This window comes from Onychomys torridus, chromosome 5 (genome assembly GCF_903995425.1).
Source record: "Onychomys torridus chromosome 5, mOncTor1.1, whole genome shotgun sequence".
NCBI lineage: Eukaryota > Metazoa > Chordata > Mammalia > Rodentia > Cricetidae > Onychomys > Onychomys torridus.
The window spans coordinates 55,031,107-55,051,087 of record NC_050447.1 but is presented as its reverse complement, the minus strand read 5'-3'; the positions used below and the strand labels follow the sequence as shown (position 1 = coordinate 55,051,087).

Genomic DNA, 19,981 nt, shown 5'->3' with positions numbered 1-19,981 from the left:
TCTTTAACAACTTACACATATGTAGGCTTTTAGTAAATACAATTTATTGTAGGTCTGTTTTATATGTTAATCGGCAACATGGAAATATATCCAAAATATTAAGTTCAAAAGTGACACTAGCTTACTTTCTGTGTCTATGCTGTGATCTGCCTTTACAAATGTCCTTTTATCTGCTTTATATTGGACTATTTCCCAAAGTTTTCTTTTGTTTTGAATGTTTGAAACATTCTTTAGTCTGTTAAGTGAGATAAGTCCAGATAAGGTAGGATCCAAGTGATCTTTATTATTCCATGAGGCTAGTGCCTTTGCTTCCATAGCCTGACACCGTCACAGTATAGTTGGGTTAAAATCCAAATAAGATGACATGTGTGATCTGAAGACGTGCCAGCCTCCTAGCGCACTAAACCCTTGGTATTCTTTCCTCTCTAGCCACAAATGAGAGGTTCCCCTTCCTCTGGCACATGATCCTCCTTTTACCTTGGATATTGTTGCTTCTGTTCTTTTCATTTGGCTCACATGTGCTTACCCCTGGAGCTCCTTAAACTCACCCCTGAAAAGAAGCCTGCACTGGTTTTTCTTTTTCATCCTAATTGACTCCTTCTGCTTCAGACATTTATTTGTTCCACTGTGCATATATGGTGTGGTTTTGTGTTATTCGCGATATTACAGTTAATTTCCCTCTGTAAATCTTCTGAAGGTCGGATATGGGTTTTCTGTTGTTGCTGCTGTTGACCACACTCTGACCTCTGTGTCAGGCACACATAGGCAGTAGATGAATACTTGCTTTAAAAAGCATCATATGTACCTTTCTTGGCCCCTGTGGTACATCAGGTTATTATCTTCAGAAATACAAGGCTTTGATTTCTTAGCTTGCTGAATATTTTACATATCATTTATGCTTTTGTTTTCCTCTAAATCTGTTTGTTTATCCATTTTGAAATGTATTGCAAATTTGCAGTAAGTTTGTATGATCATGTGATATTCAGCCTTTTCAATATATTTTTCTTCCGTAATTCTTCTGCAAAATGCTTTTAAAACTCAGGTAGCAATTTCTTTTTCTGAAAGGTCTTTTTTTTCATCCTTAATTCAGAAAGTCCACTTAACACATTTTATTAAACATGAATCTTGTGTAAAGTATGTAAAGAAATGAACTTGGTCTTTGCATGTACAATGTCTCGGTGTCTTTGGGGCATTTTGGAAAGAGTAGTGAGTTCAGCAGCACAATGAATATGAGGCAATTTCATTAGTTACTGAGTGTTGTGTATAGGCCCTGAACTGAGGGGATAAAGTCAGAGTGTAAAGTAGGAAGCAAGTATGAAGGAATTAAAAAGATACCACTACTAAGGCCAGTTCTGTTTTAGCAGAGTTGTTAGGAGTCTATATATTATGTTATATTGTTGCACACACACACACACACACACACACACACACACACACACACACACACACACACACACATGAAAACAATAAAAACTGTGAGATTGAAAGAATGATAGCATCAAAAAAGCAGCCAAGTTTGACTTTTCACACAGCCTGTATCTGGGCTTTCAGCAGGGCACTCGGTGGTGGCAGTGGCTGTGAACCCATGGGGACAGGCAGCATTCCCAGGTAAGCAGCCTAGCTAGGACATAATGAAGGCTGAGATTTTTTTTGCCTTGTGAAAACAGGAAATAGGAGCTGTAGAAAGAGTAACCAAAGAGAACAACCTGGAAGGTCAGGAGAGTGAAAGCTGGGGTGAGCAAGGGACAAAGAGTTAGCACAAGGGGCCATGTGATGGAGAAAGCTCACTGATGTTACAAGCAGGCAAGCTGGGAAGGTCAAAGAGGCATGGACCAAAAGAAAGACATGACTATAGCAGAAAAGAGCTCTGAGTTGGAAGTGAGGAAATGTAACTTCTTGTTTTGATCTGGACATTTGAGAGACCTTAACAGATTTTGTTCTTAAATCTGAGCTAGTTGGATGACTAAATTATCTCAGAATTAACAGCTCCCTTTTAAGTATTCTGATTCAGCAGTATATCAGAGTCAATGGGGTGGAGGGAGAACTTTGTTTTATGTCTGGACGTAGGGAGACAGAAGACAAGGCAGTTTTTTATTCTGTGCCCTTAGTCAGGAGGTTAATTACTAGCCTCTGGGAAGATGGAGTTGGAGGACATAAACAAGTTATGTCAGCTTCTATTTTTAGTAATGCAAGATAGCCTACCGAGTTCTATAATCTAAATAGTTGATAGTACAGCACAAAGATACTGGGGGCCTGAGTGTAGGTTATAGTTGAACAATTCTCTGTGTCTTTGTGTGGTTCAAGCTAGTCAAATAAGCACTTTAAGCCCATATTCTAGAAGTGAAAGATAAAAGCACTGTAGAGACCGTTGTGAGAAAGGACTTTGTAAGCCAGGGCACAGGATGGTGCTGTCACTAGTCCGCTCTGTTGCAGGAAGCCCTTCCAGATCTAGTAACCATAGTGGGGTCGTAGCACGAAGTGGTGATGGCAATAAGAGAAGGAAGCTTTATGCCCTAAAAGAAATTCAGTTGGAACATTTCCGGTTTGGAGATTCTAGATATTCATCTATAAAGTCTGTCAAGATATCACCCCAATCCAAAAACCTGAAATCTGAAACTCTTCTTCCAGCTTTTTGAATTACAAGATGGTTACCCTGCATAGGACTTAGTGTCTGAGGCAATGTTCTAAGACATTGTGACATTTAATTCTTAAAATGATCTTATTATACTAGCATTAGCATTATTCATGTAGACAAAAAGACAGCATGGTAATGTCAATGTAAGTGCAGGGCCACAATGCACACTTGGACACTTTAGCTTTTGAGTCCATTATTTGTGAGTTTGGCAGTGTAACTTGGCTCAGTTAACTAAATTAAGAGGGATAAAATTAAATTGCTATCACTTTTAATGAATTTTTAATGGCAAGATTACTTGATTTGAGGATTATAAATTATAAATAAAATTACTCAATTTAATGGTAAATATGGTCATACTAGATTAGTAAACCAACAAAATTCTATCTTAAAAATAATATCAGTGAGATGATTCCGCAAGTAGGGTGCTTGCCATATAGGCCTGATGACCTGAATTTGATTCCCAAAACCCACATAAAGGTAGAAGGAAAGAACTATCCACAAAGTTGTCTTCAGACCACTACATGTACATGCCCCCCACACACTAATAATAATGACAATAATAATGATTTTTAAAAGACTTCCTTATTTAAATGAAAAATGTTAGTTGACAGTTCTCTAAACATAAAAAGTGTTTGGCTTTTATCTTTTCAGGAACACAGAGAGGGGCAGCTTACATCCATGCCCCGAGAGGTTTGTAGATCGTTTGTGAAAATCATTTCGGAAGTCCTTGGATCTCCTCCAGATTTGGAATTATTGACAATTATTTTCAATTTCCTGTTGGCAGTGCATCCTCCTACTAACACTTATGTTTGTCACAACCCCACAAACTTTTACTTCTCTTTGCACATTGGTGAGTACGGTCATTGTTGGATCTTATCTGTTTCCATTGTCTTTTTCCTGCTGATCCACGTTTGTTTTGATATTAGATGAATGGTTTCTCTGTGCTGGAAATGGCCCTAATTGTATCTTGGGGATAGAAGGCAGTGAGTTACAGGATAAACCAAATTGGCTTCTGCCTCCAGGGAGCTTGAATACCAAAAGGAGGGAAGAGGTATATATATATTCAGAAAAGAACAATTAATAGTAGGTGACCTAGCCAGCTTTTTTTAAACTAGGAAGATAAAATATGAAAAGAAAGTAAGCAAGGGAGCAACTATGAGAAAGCTAGGTAGTAAACCTAAAATGGAAATCTGGTTGTACAACAACCATTTAAAGAAATGTATTAAATAAAGTGATCATCAATAAAACTTCAATGAAATTAGATAGCATGATTTCATGTTAGGTTAGCACAGTTAGTGAGTAAAATACTGCACAAGATTCTAGAGTCAGAATGTTCAAATATTAGTAAAATGTTTCCTTTCATAAGAGGCTTTTATATCTGGTAGAGGGGACAGAGAAATGAACAGATAGTTATACTAGGCTTGTGGACGGTGCAGAGATATAGAAGCCATTATTTATGTAGGTGTATGTATCTTTTCTGATAGTGTAGAGCAGGGGCTAGGGGACTGAGGGATATTTCCTGAAGGAGAAGGTGTTTGCTTAGAGTCTAATAGAAATAAAGAAAGAGCACTGGGAAGGGCATTCTAGGCAAAGATTAATAAGGAACCTAGAGGCTGGTATTGCTAAAATATAAGAAACACAATGTACTGGTTGGTTTTATGTCAACTTGATACAAGCTAGAGTCATCAGAGAGGAAGGAACCTCAACTGAGAAAATGTCTCCATAAGATCCCGCTGTAGGCAAGCCTGGGTCATTTTCTTAATTCCTGATGGATGGGGGATGCCCAGCTGGTGGCTCTGGGTTCTATAAGAAAGCAGGCTGAGCAAGCCATGTATGGCAAGCCGCACTCCTCCATGGTGTCTGCATCAGCTCCTGCCTCTAAGTTCCTGCCCTGCTTGTGTTCTTATCCTGCTTCCTTTGGTGATGAACAGTGATATGGAAGTGTAAACCGAATAAGCCCTTTCCACCACAAGCTGCTTTGGTCATGGCATTTTATCACAGCAATAGTAATCCTAACTAAGACACACAATTAGAGAGAGGTCTGACAGACATGGAGGTTTTTGAAAACAAGAAGCTTGAGCTTTATCTAAGGTATTAAGGCAATAGGAACCTCTCGGGTGTGTTAAGTCATGCTGATTTTTGTTAGAATTCTGGTACTCTGAAGATCTTGGGATAGACAAGACATCTACCAGTTATGATTTAGAAAGCTATAACACCGATCCAGTGGGGAGAGGATTAAATGGAGAAATGATCAAGCCTGAAAACTGGAAGAGCCCAGTGACTGACTGGACATGGGTGAAGGACAACAGGTGGACAGGTAGTTCCAACTCTCTACAGGGGATGAGTGGGAAATTCTCCCACGAGAGAATAAACAAAAGGTGTGAATAAGAGCAGAAAGGTAATGTAGTTGTCTGTTTATGGTGCATTTAAAAAGCCAAGGTAGAAAACTTCAAAGTATGATGCTAAAAAGGATGATTAAACTGAGAGTATTACTTAAGATTCATATCATACACTGAAGGGGATTCATAAAAATATAAGACACAGGTTGGAGAGGTGGCTCAGTAGCTAAGAACACTGGCTGCTCTTCCAGAAGACCCTAATTCAGTTTCCAGCACTCACTACTACCTATAACTCTAGCTCCAGAGGATCTGATACCTTCTTCTGAACATGTGGCAGGCACACATACATACACATAAATTCAAATAAAAGTAAATCTAATATATAGGCACATGATACAGTCCTTATTCAAACTAGTAAATGGTCTGTTTGGAGAGATCATAATTATACATGAAAGAGGAGTAGTAAGATGTGAAATCTCAGAAATAACTGTTAATAAATGTGGGTTATAATAGTCAACAGCCATAAAATCCATAGTGAGAAACTGTAGAGTGAATTATACATTTGACAGTAATAAGCAGGCCTTATTTCTTTCTATTTTAACACCCTTTTGCCAAAATTCATGTTTAATGTTTTGCTTTTAAAGGTTATTTTTATTTTATCCTATTTTAAATTTTTGCTGTCTCAAAACCAATTCCAGATGGTAAGATCTTTCAGGAGAAAGTGCAGTCAATCATGTACCTGCGGCATTCTAGCAGTGGAGGGCAATCGTTTCCCAGCCCAGGATTTCTGGTAATAAGTCCATCTGCCTTTACTGCATCACCTTCTGAAGGTAATAATAGCAAAGATTAAACTACAGATCGTCTTATTTCAGTTATGACTGTTTGTGAACAGTTAAATTGTGCATGCTGTAGCAGTATAATATAATCTAATATCCAGCCAAAATATGTTTAATGAATCCATTTTTATCTGGCAAAACCAATTGGACTTAGTACATTTTGTGTATACACACACACACACACACACACACACACACACAGTGAGAGAGAGAAAGTGGGCAGGGCAGGGGCGGGAGGCTTGAAAGTGAGAGAATGTGGGAGAAGGGACCTAGAAGGTGTTTCAGGGGTTGGAGTGAGATTTAGCCAAAATAAAATAAAAAATCCATTTTCACAACCACTGGTATCAGTTCTTTACACTCAGTCTAACAACATACCTAGTGCAGGTCCTTGGAGGACCCCAAAATAGACGAGGCTCATGCTATCTCACCACTGCATCATATGTCCTCTTACCATAGCCATTTGTATTTCATTAATCTTCTGGCTTGCTTTCCAGTTCTCCTCAGAAATATTGGTTGTCTTGTTCTGCTCTTTGCCAGACAACTCACTTGTTAAGTTCACTGTCCCTTCTATTGGTATCTTTCTTCAATATGACGTGATTACAAAGGCTTCTGAGCACTTCTAGAACCCTAATGCTTTGCACTGTCTGTGAGGTTAGTTGATTTTCAATTGCCTCCATTACTCTGATTTCAGATGCAGTTGTACCCTCATGTTTTCTAGGTCTTTTGAGTTGAATTTGTTTGTTTGTTTGTTTGTTTGCTTAAGCAGCTTTTACCTTCAGTCTAGAAAGAGCATCCTCTGGGAATTTTGGTAGCTTGAAAAGGAGGCAGTGATCCTTTGAACCATTCTAACAACCTCCTCTCTCTGGCTTCTGTGACACTGCCCCAGTTCCTGTGCTTCTACTATAGTCCTGCAGCCTAGTTCCCATAAACAGAAACCACAGCAGTTTCCTAGATGCTGTCTATCTTTAGTATCCTAGCCTGTGGCTGTTGACTTGAAAAATTCAACTGTGGCTCCCAGCCAGCCAGCCTCACTGCCAAACACTAGAGCAGCTTTAAATGCTTGCCTCGTCATTACTTGTGTGCTCAGAATTAATTCCATTTCTCTCTTCATGAAATGATTCCTTAAGTCTTTAAGCTCATAGTCATTTCCTATCTTGGTAATTACTTTTAACAGCCTGTCCTTATTTTTTAGAAAACACAGTATGTGTAGATTTCCTGGTTCTGACTTGGCCCTACTTGTCTCCCTTTCCCAACAGCTGTCTTCTCCATGGTGGGTATGGCTCTTATTGACAGGACAGCCTCCTCTTCTGTAACTCTACTGCAAACAACCATTAAGTCTTGGAAGCAAAGTAGAGCTATGGAGAAGCAGGACAAGATGTAGGAGTATTAATTTCCAATTGTGTTTATTTTCCAAAGCATTTCAGTAATTCTCTAGTTCATTTTATGGTTATTTATTATAATATTTTAAGGCCATGTTTTAATTAGTTTCATCTAGTATTTTGTACAAAGTATCTTTTTAAAAATTGTATCAGTCTGAAACATTTTCAAATATAGTCAGTCATACCCCATTTTTTTTTTGCTGGGTTATTTGAATAATCTTTTGACAACTGTAGCCTGCCAACTGAAACAAAGAATTATTAGGAAAGAGTTCTAAGCTGTGTATTTCTTTTATTGGCACAAGGCTTTGCCTCAAAAATAGTTCATTAAGGAGCTATTTACTCTATCATATTTACAAAACTTGAACATGCATACAAGCATCTGATTATCTCACTCAGACACTGCGTACCTCTCTCTGTATTCTGGAAGAGTAGGTATAGGCCAGAGCCTGAAAATGTGAATTCTTAGCTGTTGGACTGGTGCTGCTGCTCCACTGTTGCTAGTTCATGACCAAATGTTGGGAAATCTGTGCTTATATCCTGTGTTCTTGTCATAAAGTATTTTTCTGATCTCCTGAACATAGTGTTAGAACCATTAAATTGGAAAGCCATGAAGAAGAGAGATGATTACTTCTCATTAGTAAGTAACTGCAGAAATAGAAGGAAAATAAGAGAACAGTCTGAGGGCTATTTTTGTAATGACAAGTACTACCTTTTATTAAGCACCTGTTACAGTCCAGGCACCATATTAGGTACATCACATACATGACCTCTCTTCATCCTTAAAAACACTCTGCAGAGTAGATATTCTGAACTCTCATCACACATTTGCAGAAACTACTGCTTCTGTAGTAATTGATTAACTATGGCCACTGAACTAACAGAACTTTCATTTGAATCAGTCATGTCTTACTGCACAGCCTCAACTCTCCACTTTGTCATCTTGTACCCTGTGACTGCTGTCCTAAGTCAATTAAATTTCACTCTGATTCACTTCAGCTGAACCCATTAATCCTTATGACTTCAAGCCATGCCATCAATATTGTATTTTATTAAGAAAACAGGAAAAGACATGGTTTTGAAAGCTTAATAAAATGTAGTTAAAAGAAAAATAGTTTGGGCACGTATGAATTTTAAGCAGTTTTTGGCTAGGAACATTGCCCTTTATGGATTCTTTAATAGTGCCAGACAGGTGGTCTGTTCCATGGTTGTGACTCACATTACAGAAGAAAAGTGATGCTGTTTAATGGATTTTTAAGTACTATTTTTCTGTCTACACTTGCTAGGAACCAGTTCTTCCAATATTATTCCACAGCGGATGGCTGCCCAGATGATTCGATCTAGAAGTCTACCAGCATTTCCTACCTATTCACCACTAATGCAAACACAAAAACTGGCTGGAAGTTTGGGCTTTAGTATTGACAAGTTACTGAGTGTTGCAGATGCCCACCCAGAGAAACGGAGTCCCTTCGGGAGTCCTTACACACTGAAAGCAAGCAAAGAGGAAGCATTCATCAGTAGCTGTGAGTCTGCAAAAACTGTTTGGGAAATGGAGGCACTTCTTGCAGCCCAGGCCTCTGCAAATGGGGTCTCCAGAGGAACACTGAGGTTTCCTATGGCCAGAGTAGATCACAGAGACTTGGGAACTGAGCCCAGATCAGATGATGACAGTCCTGGGGATGAGTCCTATCCACGTCGACCTGATAATCTCAAGGGACTGGCCTCATTCCAGCGAAGCCACAGCATGATTGCAAGCCTTGGGCTTGCATTTCCCTCTCAGAATGGATCCGCTGCTGCCAGCAGGTGGCCAAGTCTTGTTGATAGGAATGCTGATGGTTGGGAAAACTTTGCCTTTTCTCCTGCTTATGAGGCAAACCACAAACGAGCTGCAGGTGCTCACAGGTAACCATGTTTTCTTGCCTTAGAATCCCTGCACCAGAAATGTCTTCATTTTGCCACTTCTGATCATATTACATTAATACCAAGCCAAAAGATGCATTCTCATTTATTCGTTGTTAGATAATACTGAATTCCATACTCACCCAAAAGCCAAGTAACTAAGAAAATTCTTTAGTTCAGAGAAATCATCAGATTGATGTTCCTAGATGGTGTCCTGAATGATGAAACTTTCTGTGATAGTGCCATGTTCACCTATGAGACATTTGAAATGCAGCTAGAGGAATGAAGAGCCTTGATTTTGGGGGATGGGGTGGGGGGAGCTGAGGATTGAACCCAGGGCCTTGTGCTTGCTAGGCAAGTGCTCTACCACTGAGCTAAATCCCCAACCCTGGGCCTTGATTTTTAAAAATATGTCTTATTAATTCTTTGAGACTTTTATACAGCTCTCTCCTCCAAGATCCACCCTCTCTATCCCCCTTCATGTTCTCTCTCTGGTTTTTGGTTTTGTTTAACCCACGAAGTCCTACCTATGTAGTACTACCTATATACTCCTCAGTGTGTTGGCATCCACTGGAGAGTGGTCAACTTACCAGGGGCCACACCTTGTTTAAAAACTGACCCTCCCTTCCTCAGAAGCCATCAGCTCTTCATAGATGCTCAGTTAGGGGTAAAGACTCAAGCCCTTTCTCTCTCTGCGGAGCTGATGACTTACCCAGATGTTGTACAGGAGGACCTGGACTTTTAACCTCAAATAGTTTAAGTAGCACATGTGGCAGTGATGACTGCATTTTAGTATACTATCTACTGGAAAAACAGCTACCTTAGAAGACAGTGGTAAGTTTGTTAATCACGCTTAAATTAGGAAACGTTTTTAAACTTTCTGGGCATTTGTTTTGCATGTTAAAGTTGCTGTTCATTTCAATCCCTAGGGTATTTTTCATGTGGGTTTCTTTCTAATGCTGCATTAGTAAGAATTTTCTGGTTTCTGTCACAGTGTCACTGAAGACTGTTTGATACCTATCTGCTGTGGGTTATATGAACTCTTAAGTGGAGTTCTTCTTATCCTGCCTGACGCTATGCTTGAAAATGTGATGGATAGGATTATTCAAGCAGATACTCTTCTAGTCCTGGTTAACCACCCATCACCTGCTATCCAGCAAGGAGTTATTAAAGTAAGGGCACAAACTACACAAGCAATACTTTCATCGGAACAATAAGTATATGTATAATTTAAATTGTTTGGTATATGATAAGACTCAAAGCTTATTTTATATTTAAGAAGAGTGAACTGTTGTGGCTAGAGAGATGGCTTAGTGGTTAAGAGCACTGGGCTGCTCTTACAGAGGACCCAGGTTTAATTCTCAGCACCCACACAGTGACCCACAACCATCTATAACTCCAGTTCTAGGGCACCTGACACCCTTTCCTGGCCTCTGTGGGCACCAGGAACACAAACAGTATATAGACATACATGTAGACAAGACACCCATTTATATAAAAAAATTAAAATTAATAAAAAGATAACAATCTATAGTTTTGCTATTTCACACTGGCATTTTGTATGTAGTATTCAAATCAGTCTTAAGTCTTCCCTATACATTGATTTATATCAGTCAGTTTACCAATAAATTCATATATCTTAACAGTAAGTCCATTTTACAAAAATTATAAGGATTGTGTAGTTTATTGGGAGTCTTTTCTTCAGTGTAGTATCAACTTTTGAACACTTAAGTCTCAGCTGTCTCCTTTTTAAAGAGGCCTTCCCTAATTACCATATGAGAATTGCTTCCCTCTGGCTATACTCTTTATATATTTTCTTCTTATTTATGCACTTATTTTTGATCTCTAACATTGATATAAACTGTGTACATCGACATATGGCCATATGCATTACAAACTAAGTATACTGTTGAATAAATGAATGTTCGATATGAAATGACTTCCTTTAGAAAACAAATATTGAAATGTTCTTTTAAAGAGTCTCATTTTCTTTAGTTTGTCTGGATGTAGGTATTGTTTAGTTTCTTGCAGTTCCAGTATAAAACTGCTATGTGAACTATAAAGGATAATAATAGTAGTCCCTACATGCATTTATTTGTACTAAGAGAAAGTCACTGGCCCACTAAGTATGATGTCAGGAATCCTGAGATAACAGTGTGTAGTGGCCATGTTGATAAAGAAGAGTGGGAGCATGAAGAAAGCATTTGGTGTTATGAGAAAGTAAAAAAGGATTCGTGCCAAAAGTGCATTTTAATAGTTGCCTGTAAGCTTAGTAAGGACTTAAGGAGGGTGGTAGATAGATGTGTGTTTAGGGAGAGTCCTCAGTCTCCACTATGAGGGGCTGACTGAACGGGAGGGAGAAGAGCAAGTGTTCTGCTACAGACTGCACAGTCCTTCAGAGAGGAAATGACTGTGACAGTGAATTGTAACCTTTCAGTGCAGCAGGAAACTCAGGAGCTCATGGCCTGATTATGCAAGTCTGAAGACACAGATCTGAGAGACGTTTGAAAGAGACAAACCTTCATATGTGCAAGTGGGGATCAGTAATAGGGTGTTTTGATATCTGGGTTCTGTGGTTGATCTAAATTAATAAATGTGGGAAAGGGGGGTTTAAAAGGAAATGTAATTGAGTTTTACTCATGTTGCATTTAAGAAGTTAGAAAATAAAAATTAAAAAAAAAAAAGAAGTTAGAAAATAAGGGCTAGCAAGGTGGCTTTAGTGGGTAAAAGATGCTTAGCACCAAGCCCAACAACATAAGTTTCAGTCTCAGGACCTACACAGTAGGAGTGAACCAACTCACGCATGTTATTCTCTGACTTCCACATGTGTACCATGACACACACCTTCACTTCCCCATACAAAATACATAAACAGATGTAAAAAAAAAAAATTCTATGAATATGTGATTCTAGTTTCTGAGATTTCTAGTAAAAAGAAGGGAGGGAAGGTAGGAGGAAAGAGAAAGTTTTAAAATGGTGGAAATTCAGGCATTTGCACAGGATCTCTCAAGAAGTCTAGAAATAGAAGTCTTGTGCACGCGTGTGAGTTCTGGTGTATATGTGGAGGTCAGATGATAACTGTCAGACCTGAAGAAAAAAACAGTGCACTGGTTTCTTTCCCTTTGAATTATACATAATATTCTACTTACACTCAACTATGGCTCCCAGGCTACTAGGTCTGCTCAGCTACAGACATCATCAAAGAAGTATGAAGTCCCCATGAAAGTGTCACCATTTACATCCCAGAGTAGCCAGTTAATTTCTCTATGCAGGTGACGTGGTTTTCAGCTTTCTCTCTGTGTGACTATGTATATGAATGATAGGTAATAACTTACAAATATAAGAATTATATACAGTCTGATTTGTATATATTAAATGTTAACATCTAAATGGTCTTATTTTTTCTTTAGCTGTTACATGCATATATTAACCGAGCGTCTAAAGAACAAAAGGACAAGTTTCTAAAGATCCGGGGCTTTTCCTTACTAGCCAACCAGTTGTATCTTCATCGGGGAACTCAGGAATTGTTGGAGTGCTTCACCGAAATGTTCTTTGGTCGACGAATTGGCCTGGATGAAGAGTGAGTTCTCTCTACTAGAAAAGATCTCTTGTCTTAAATATAAAGTTAGGTGATTCTTTTGGTCGTCAGAAAAAAAATCTACTGTACATCATTTTCCAGGGAATTGATTTATTATTTTACATATGATAATCTTTCTAATATTACTTCTTTCTTAGTATTTTATTCACTAGTTAGAAACTGGAAACAAATAATTGCAGTAGAAAATGAAAGTGACAGAAGATTTGGCATATCATGAGAAAGCTACTCGGGAAGACAGATGGCCCTTGTAATCTCAATGACAGGATATTTGTGACCCATACAGAATTTCCTCAGTCCCTTCAGAGTCCTCCCTTGAATTTCTAGATGTGCTGATTGTTCAGATTTGACTTTGGTGTAATGCTTAAAGATTAACAATACATGTAAAGATAAAAGAAAAAAAATCCACTGGAACTAAAAGTTTGGCACAATTTTTTTTCTGTTTGATAGAGAAACATACATGTTTCTTTAGTGTGGTAGACAAATTCAGACCTTGGGGAACTTAAATTATTTACTGTGGCCATTTTATGTATGTGTGCATATTACCGGAGATCAATCCCAGGACCTTATACATACCAGGCAAGTGCTCTACTACTGAGCTATATCCCAGCCATGGTAATTTTGGTAGTACTTTTCATTTGCATGAATTTCTTATTTTGTTTGTTTTTAGAGCAAGTCTGCATGATCTTATTTTATTCTCACAACACTCTTGTAAGGAAAGTTGAACAGACATCATCACACATATTTATCAGATAAGGAAAATATTCAAAATACATAGAATTCTGCTGCACCACAGAGGCAAATGATAGTAGGTCAGGGGTGAAGGATTTGTTCATTTGTGCTAAGCTATTTTTTTTACTAGCTCATTGTCACTAAGGTAGTTTGTAAACTAGTAATTTTCCTTTACACTTGTATAGCCCCACATGGCAGATGTTCTTTGGAAACAAGATTGTCAGTGGATGAATTCAAATGAATCCATTGAAACTATGAAATTGTATGTGTATTTCACCAGGGTGTTATGCATTTATAGTAGGTTTTGCCTTATTAGAAGCTGTAATCTTATTTTAAATTAAGAATCCTTATTCCCAACACTGTTTTTTTGATAACTTTTAAAAACAGATTTGTGGTGTTAAACATTTTCCCCCAGTCTGTGACTGGTTGCTCCTAACATGCTCTTCCCTGTGTCTTCTTTATTACAGATTTGATCTGGAGGAGGTGAAACACATGGAGCTTTTCCAGAAGTGGTCTGTCATTCCGGTACTGGGACTAATAGAGACCTCTCTCTATGACAATGTGCTCTTGCATAATGCTCTCTTGCTTCTTCTTCAAGTTTTAAACTCTTGTTCTAAGGTAGCAGACATGTTGTTGGACAATGGTCTACTCTATGTGTTGTGTAATACCATAGCAGCCCTGAATGGATTGGAAAAGAAGTAAGTCTATTAAATTTCATCTGCTACTGAACATTTAAATTACATCTCATTAAAATTAAATTAAATTTACATCTGATAAGATCATTAGAAGGGGAAATGGTTATTAGGTTACCTTAAAGAGTTGATTTTTTTTAATAATTTCAAAGAATCTCTTTCCCACAAAATTAAATTAACTTGGAGATGGCATGTTTTCGTCACTTTTAGTAATGTCTGGTTAAGAATAGGATGCTTTGGATGCTTATATGATGTGGTTTTGGGTATCTAGAATTGAAGATAATAAGTTTACTCTCAGATTTGTTTATCAAGCTTCATCCGTAGTCTCTGTAGTTCAACCACCAGAAATAGATTAGCTAGAGCTACAGTAACTCACTGATTCACATGCAGCTCAAGAACAGCAGAGGACTTGTCTCATCTCAGTGAACTCACTTGCTGCTGTATCACTGCTGCTGTGGTCAGTTTATGATAATAGAGGCTGTGTTAGCATTGCTAGTACAAACTAGCTGTTAATAATCAAAAGTACACTTACAAAGGGCTGCCTGCCAGTTGAGTAAGAGCTTTGAAAAGTAAATTCTTAATTAGATTTTATATTTTTGGTGTTTCCACATCTGATATAGTTTACCATTTTACTAGCATAATAATAAAATATGAATCTTTAGATGCACCATCTTATTGTATGCCAAAGCACTAAATGTTGTCCATAATTCTGCAGAGTACAGAGCATATCTGTACCCAGTGATTGTCTGAAGCAAAGATAGACTCCTTATACCCACAAAGTTCAGCTTTCACTGGGCACTTGTTATACATAGGGTTCATGTGCTTGTGCATATGAAAAGTAGAGACACAAAGTATTGTATTTCCTTAGCACACTTAGTCTTGATTGCAAAGTGCATAAAATTAGTAAAACTGGAAAGGTACTTATATGTTTGTTCTGAAAGTAGTTTTTCCTAAAAATAAATTATACTGATAGTCCCTTGTGATACTGTATGAATAGGCCCTAAGAAAGTTATATTTCTAACCATTACTTAACTTGAAAAAACTAAATATAGAAAAGTATTTGGGCCTGTGAGTAGATCATCATTCATTATGTGTTTATAAGTGATTAACACACATTCAAGCTTATTATTTTTAATTCAAGTTCAATATAAGTTCAAACTTATAATCTATAAAATAACATTAATTTATACAGCAGAAATGCAGAGAGGTTAATTAATTCATTCAAATGCACTATCCCTTACTACACCCTATCATTTACCCTTCATGTAGGCTAGGAACCTGTGTGAGTGTTCCCTTAGTCTCTTGTATTAATCTCTTATCTGCTGTATGTGATGCTCTCTTAGTTTGTTTAGTTTTCTACAAGACTGTATTTTTAACAGGAGTCAAAAAGTCTTATTTCCATTCCTAGTGTGCAGGGTATATTGCTTGCTATAGAGTAAGCATGACTAGGTATTAAATGAATGCATGCTGGTAGCATAGAATTTATTCAGTTCTTTGTCTTAAATTGTTGGCTATTTTGCTTATAAATGTCTTGGGTTCTTTTGTTTTGTTTTGGCTCACTTTAGCATTCCTTTGAACGAATATAAGTTGCTTGCATGTGATATACAGCAACTTTTCATAGCAGTTACAATCCACGCTTGCAGTTCCTCGGGCTCCCAGTATTTTAGAGTTATTGAAGACCTTATTGTACTTCTTGGATATCTTCAAAATAGCAAAAACAAGAGGACACAAAGTAAGAATGAATTTGTATGGAATTTCCCCATAACTCTTTTACTGAAGGTTTAAACTTAATTATGTGATGGTATTAGTTGTTATTAAAAGCAACCTTTGCATTGTTGCAAATAGAGTGATTGATGACTTAATGTAATTAGGAGCTGACAATATATCACTGGCAGAAACTAGTGACTTTTTTTTACCAAGGAGAATACAAAGGCTTATGTTGAAGAGGAATGATCTTTAATTTTCTTTAATGGGAAATACTAAAGTGACTGTGAAATCTGAAGCATGCAGATTATTGAAGCTTTTACTTTACACAAAATTACTGTTTTTAAAACAATTATTTAAAATGAAATACATTTATGATTTATTATTTTTCCATTCAAATTTCTATAGTGAGGCCGAGTATGGTGACACATATCCAAGGGGTGGAGGCAGGAGGATCAGAAATTCAAGGTCATCTTCAGCTACATAGCAAGTTGAAGATCAACCTGGAATGCAGGAGACTTTGTCTCAAAAAAAACCAAAAAAATTTATAGTGACTATATAGGAATTTACTTTAACATTATTTTTAAATATAATGTAAAAGTAACAATATTTTTAAATATAACATAAAAATAACATCAGAAGCTCATGTTGATAAACAATTTTGACTTATATCTAAGGCCTTTTTGTTTAGATATTGAATATTATAGTTTGGGTATTAGGTTATATACCTTATGTAGTACATGATAAATTAACTTAGTTGAAAGATTCCAACAATGATGATAGCTTGAAAACATTCTAGTTTCTTTTGGGTTTAGATATGGCTTTGGCTCTGCAGCTTAGAGTTCTCCAGGCTGCTTTGGAATTTATAAGGAGCACAGCCAATCATGACTCTGAAAATCCAACAGATACAGTCCAGTTGCCTTCTGCTCACCACCATACAGTATCTCAGAAGCGGAGAAGCATTGCTGGTGAGTATTAATGGCATTTTAATAATTACAAACTGAAGGTAGCTATACTTTCCTGTATTCTGATGTCATTTCCATTAAAAGTATTTTTCTTGCTTGGCATAGAGGCACATGCCTTTAATCCCAGCACTAGGGAAACAGGCAAGTATATCTCTGGGAGTTTGAGGCCAATCTAGTCTAACATACTGAGTCTCATCCCCAAGAGCCAAGAAATTAAAACATATTTCTTGGTTTAAAAAAATCAAATTATCGCTGGGTGGTGGTGGCGGCGCACACTTCTAATCCCAGCACTTGGGAGGCAGAGCCAGGCGGATCTCTGCAAGTTTGAGGCCACCTTGGTCTACAAAGCAAGATCCAGAACAGGCACCAAAAAACTACATAGAGAAACTCTGTCTTGAAAAACAAAAACAAACAAAAATCAAATTATAAAATCTGGAAAAGTTTTTCTCTCAGCAGAAACCATTGTACCAGAATAGGCTACATAGACCATGTCCAGGTTTTATCCTAATGGAAGTCATCAGGTTTTCAGGAGATGCATGATATGACCAGATAGATGTTCATTGTATAGAGAGAAGTCTGACTTCTTTGGGGAACAAGGACTAGGTGAAAGCTAAGTGCGGAATCCAGGTTGGTGCTCTGGCAGCAATCAAGGCAGATAGTGGTAGCTTGCAGATGGCTAGAATGCACATGGTGTCAGAGCTTACTGTGAATTTGTATGAATCATCAAATAATAAATGTGGATACATTTTCCACAAAGCCTGCTGCTTCTTTTATAGAAACAAACTAGAAAGATAACCTAGGGTCTTTGTTCATATACACATAAACATATACATATATGTGTCTATTACCTATATACAGTGGAACTACATAAATATGTGTAAGAATGGAATGTTAGTCCAGCTGCTGCTGAGACCATAGTATCTGCAGCAGCTGTTTTATACACACGCTTGGATACATATGGAATGTTTCTTGGAGTTACTCCCACAGTTGTAAAGGCTTTTAAGTTCAAACCTTTCTTTCCTTGTACTAATTTTCTTCTTTGTGTTTAATGCTATGCAAAACTTTAAAGCCATGTAATAAAAAGCCCACCCATAGAAAACACTTCTAAATATGCTTGTAGTAATATGTTTAAATTGCACTAAATCAAACTTCTAAAACACCCATGTAACTAAATTTGCTGCTCCTATGTATTCTTCCTTGTTTAATATCTAGACAGAGTATCTCTTCTTGAACCACTCTCCCATAATACCTGTCTTCTATCTCAGGTAAAAATTGTGCCCTTTTCCATATCTAACTGCAGTGCTCAGCTTCCTATATGCCATGATTGTTCCCAGCAGTATCACACGTAGTTTTTACATTCTTAAACTCACAGAGGACCTAGATAGTGTTATGTTCCGGATTAGTCTTCCTTCAGCCTCACATGTGTATTGTTCTGTTTGGCAGTTTTGAGTGCCCGTCAACCTAGTGTATGGGACTAGATTCAATCTTGTGTGACACACACACACACACACACACACAGGGTATGGAGGGAGAAAGAGAGAGATTGGGAGGTATTTTTGCCTAAATGATATCATTCGCTACCAACTGTTTATAAAGTGACTTCTATTTCCAATCAGTATAGACATCTTTTCACATTAAAGAACACAAATGTCTTTTAATGAATGTTTGATAGTTCCTACATTATGTGCTGTGATCTTCTTCCCTAGCTTTTTTACTTTAGCTTTTGCCATTATAAACAAGGTCACAATATGCAATTTTTCAAGTAAAAAATGTTGTCTATTACCTTTAATGCATGAATATATAAGAAGTAGTAGGGTATTATTTGAAGTGACACATCCATGTAAAATGTCGCGTCCATACAGGTGGATAATAGATTAGTACAATTGGCACACAAATGAATTTCCTTTGTATTTTAACCAATAAAAACAACACGAATGATATTTTATTCTTCTGAGGAATGAGATAGGCATTGCATTTTATATCCATTATTTTATTTAATTTGTAAAATAATTCTCTTGATTCATTCATTCACCCATCAAATAATTAATGAGTACCAGCCACGTACAAATTCCTACTTTATCTATCTCCATAGAACTGGAGGAAGTGATGAATGAACATATAAACAAATGTGTGACTATAGTATCAGATAATGATGAATATCTTCCTGTGACATAAGCTGTGCTTTATTTTCTACTATGTATCTTACAAACAAGGAAACTGGGGCTTAGACAAAGAAGTGCTTAAGGCTGTACCGGAACCATGTGGCTTTAAAGCATGAGTACTGAAGTACACTTCCACGTTCATAAAGACTATGTGAGAGTCTTATTCAGTGTCTTACTACCTTGCCATCCCTGGGTTATGATTGTCATTGGATTATACACAAGGAATCTGTGGATAATATAAGGATGAACCTACCTTGACAATTAGGAATATTGTCCAACTATATTATATTTTAATGTCTCTAAGAATTATTTTCTTCTTGTTTCTTTTTTCTTTTTTGCCTCAAAGATGGCTCTACCCACCAAGATTATTAGCTGATTAAAAATACTAGTGGACAATCTAAAAAACTATTAAAAATTTAAATATCTTGTAGGGTAAATCATTAAAACCTGTCATAATTTAGTCAGATGCAAGTAATTTGTGAAAAAAAAAGTTGTTTATGGAAATTGATATTTGTTTTCGTAATTTAAAACAAAGGTTCAATTCCAGTGAAGGGTTCTGTTACTCCTCATCTACCAAGACGTCATTTTGGTTCCTATGGTCAACTTCCAATGCCTTTCTTCAGTCAATTAAGTCAAGACTCCTCCCAGCTGTCTCCTGGATGCACCACGTGTGCAGTGCCTCCCAGAGCAGGTGCAGTAAGCACAGGAACAGCACTCTGCCTGGATCAATCTGGGGAGGTGTTTCTCAGGAAATGCTTTCCAAATGATGTGTTCACCCCTAATCATTGTACTGGCAAATCGCTGGACTTGTTTCTATTTGTGATCTTTTCACTCACACTGACTGATTTCTTATTTATCCTTATGTATAATTTTCTAGACTATAAGAATCAACAGGAATTACCAGGACATAGTAACATCATTATTACAAAATTATCGTGCTTTTTTTCTTTTTCTTTCTTTTCTTTTCTTTAGTAAAATGTCTTGTTCTTTAAGACTGTTGATGATTTTGGAATACAAGGAAGTGAAACAGTGAAAATAGTCTATGA

The 19,981-nt window shown here is 37.2% G+C and overlaps 1 protein-coding gene across 1 annotated transcript in view; it reads left to right on the top strand.

Annotated features, from left to right (window-relative positions):
• The window catches only part of Lyst (lysosomal trafficking regulator), a 156,711-nt gene that overhangs the window by 77,413 nt on the left and 59,317 nt on the right, over nucleotides 1-19,981 (top strand). The window contains exons 21-28 of the mRNA XM_036187144.1: nucleotides 3,287-3,485; nucleotides 5,673-5,804; nucleotides 8,473-9,088; nucleotides 10,080-10,257; nucleotides 12,496-12,665; nucleotides 13,880-14,110; nucleotides 15,670-15,836; nucleotides 16,624-16,776. Coding sequence (XP_036043037.1) covers nucleotides 3,287-3,485; nucleotides 5,673-5,804; nucleotides 8,473-9,088; nucleotides 10,080-10,257; nucleotides 12,496-12,665; nucleotides 13,880-14,110; nucleotides 15,670-15,836; nucleotides 16,624-16,776 — 1,846 coding nt within the window. The remainder of the gene's footprint in view (nucleotides 1-3,286; nucleotides 3,486-5,672; nucleotides 5,805-8,472; nucleotides 9,089-10,079; nucleotides 10,258-12,495; nucleotides 12,666-13,879; nucleotides 14,111-15,669; nucleotides 15,837-16,623; nucleotides 16,777-19,981) is intronic.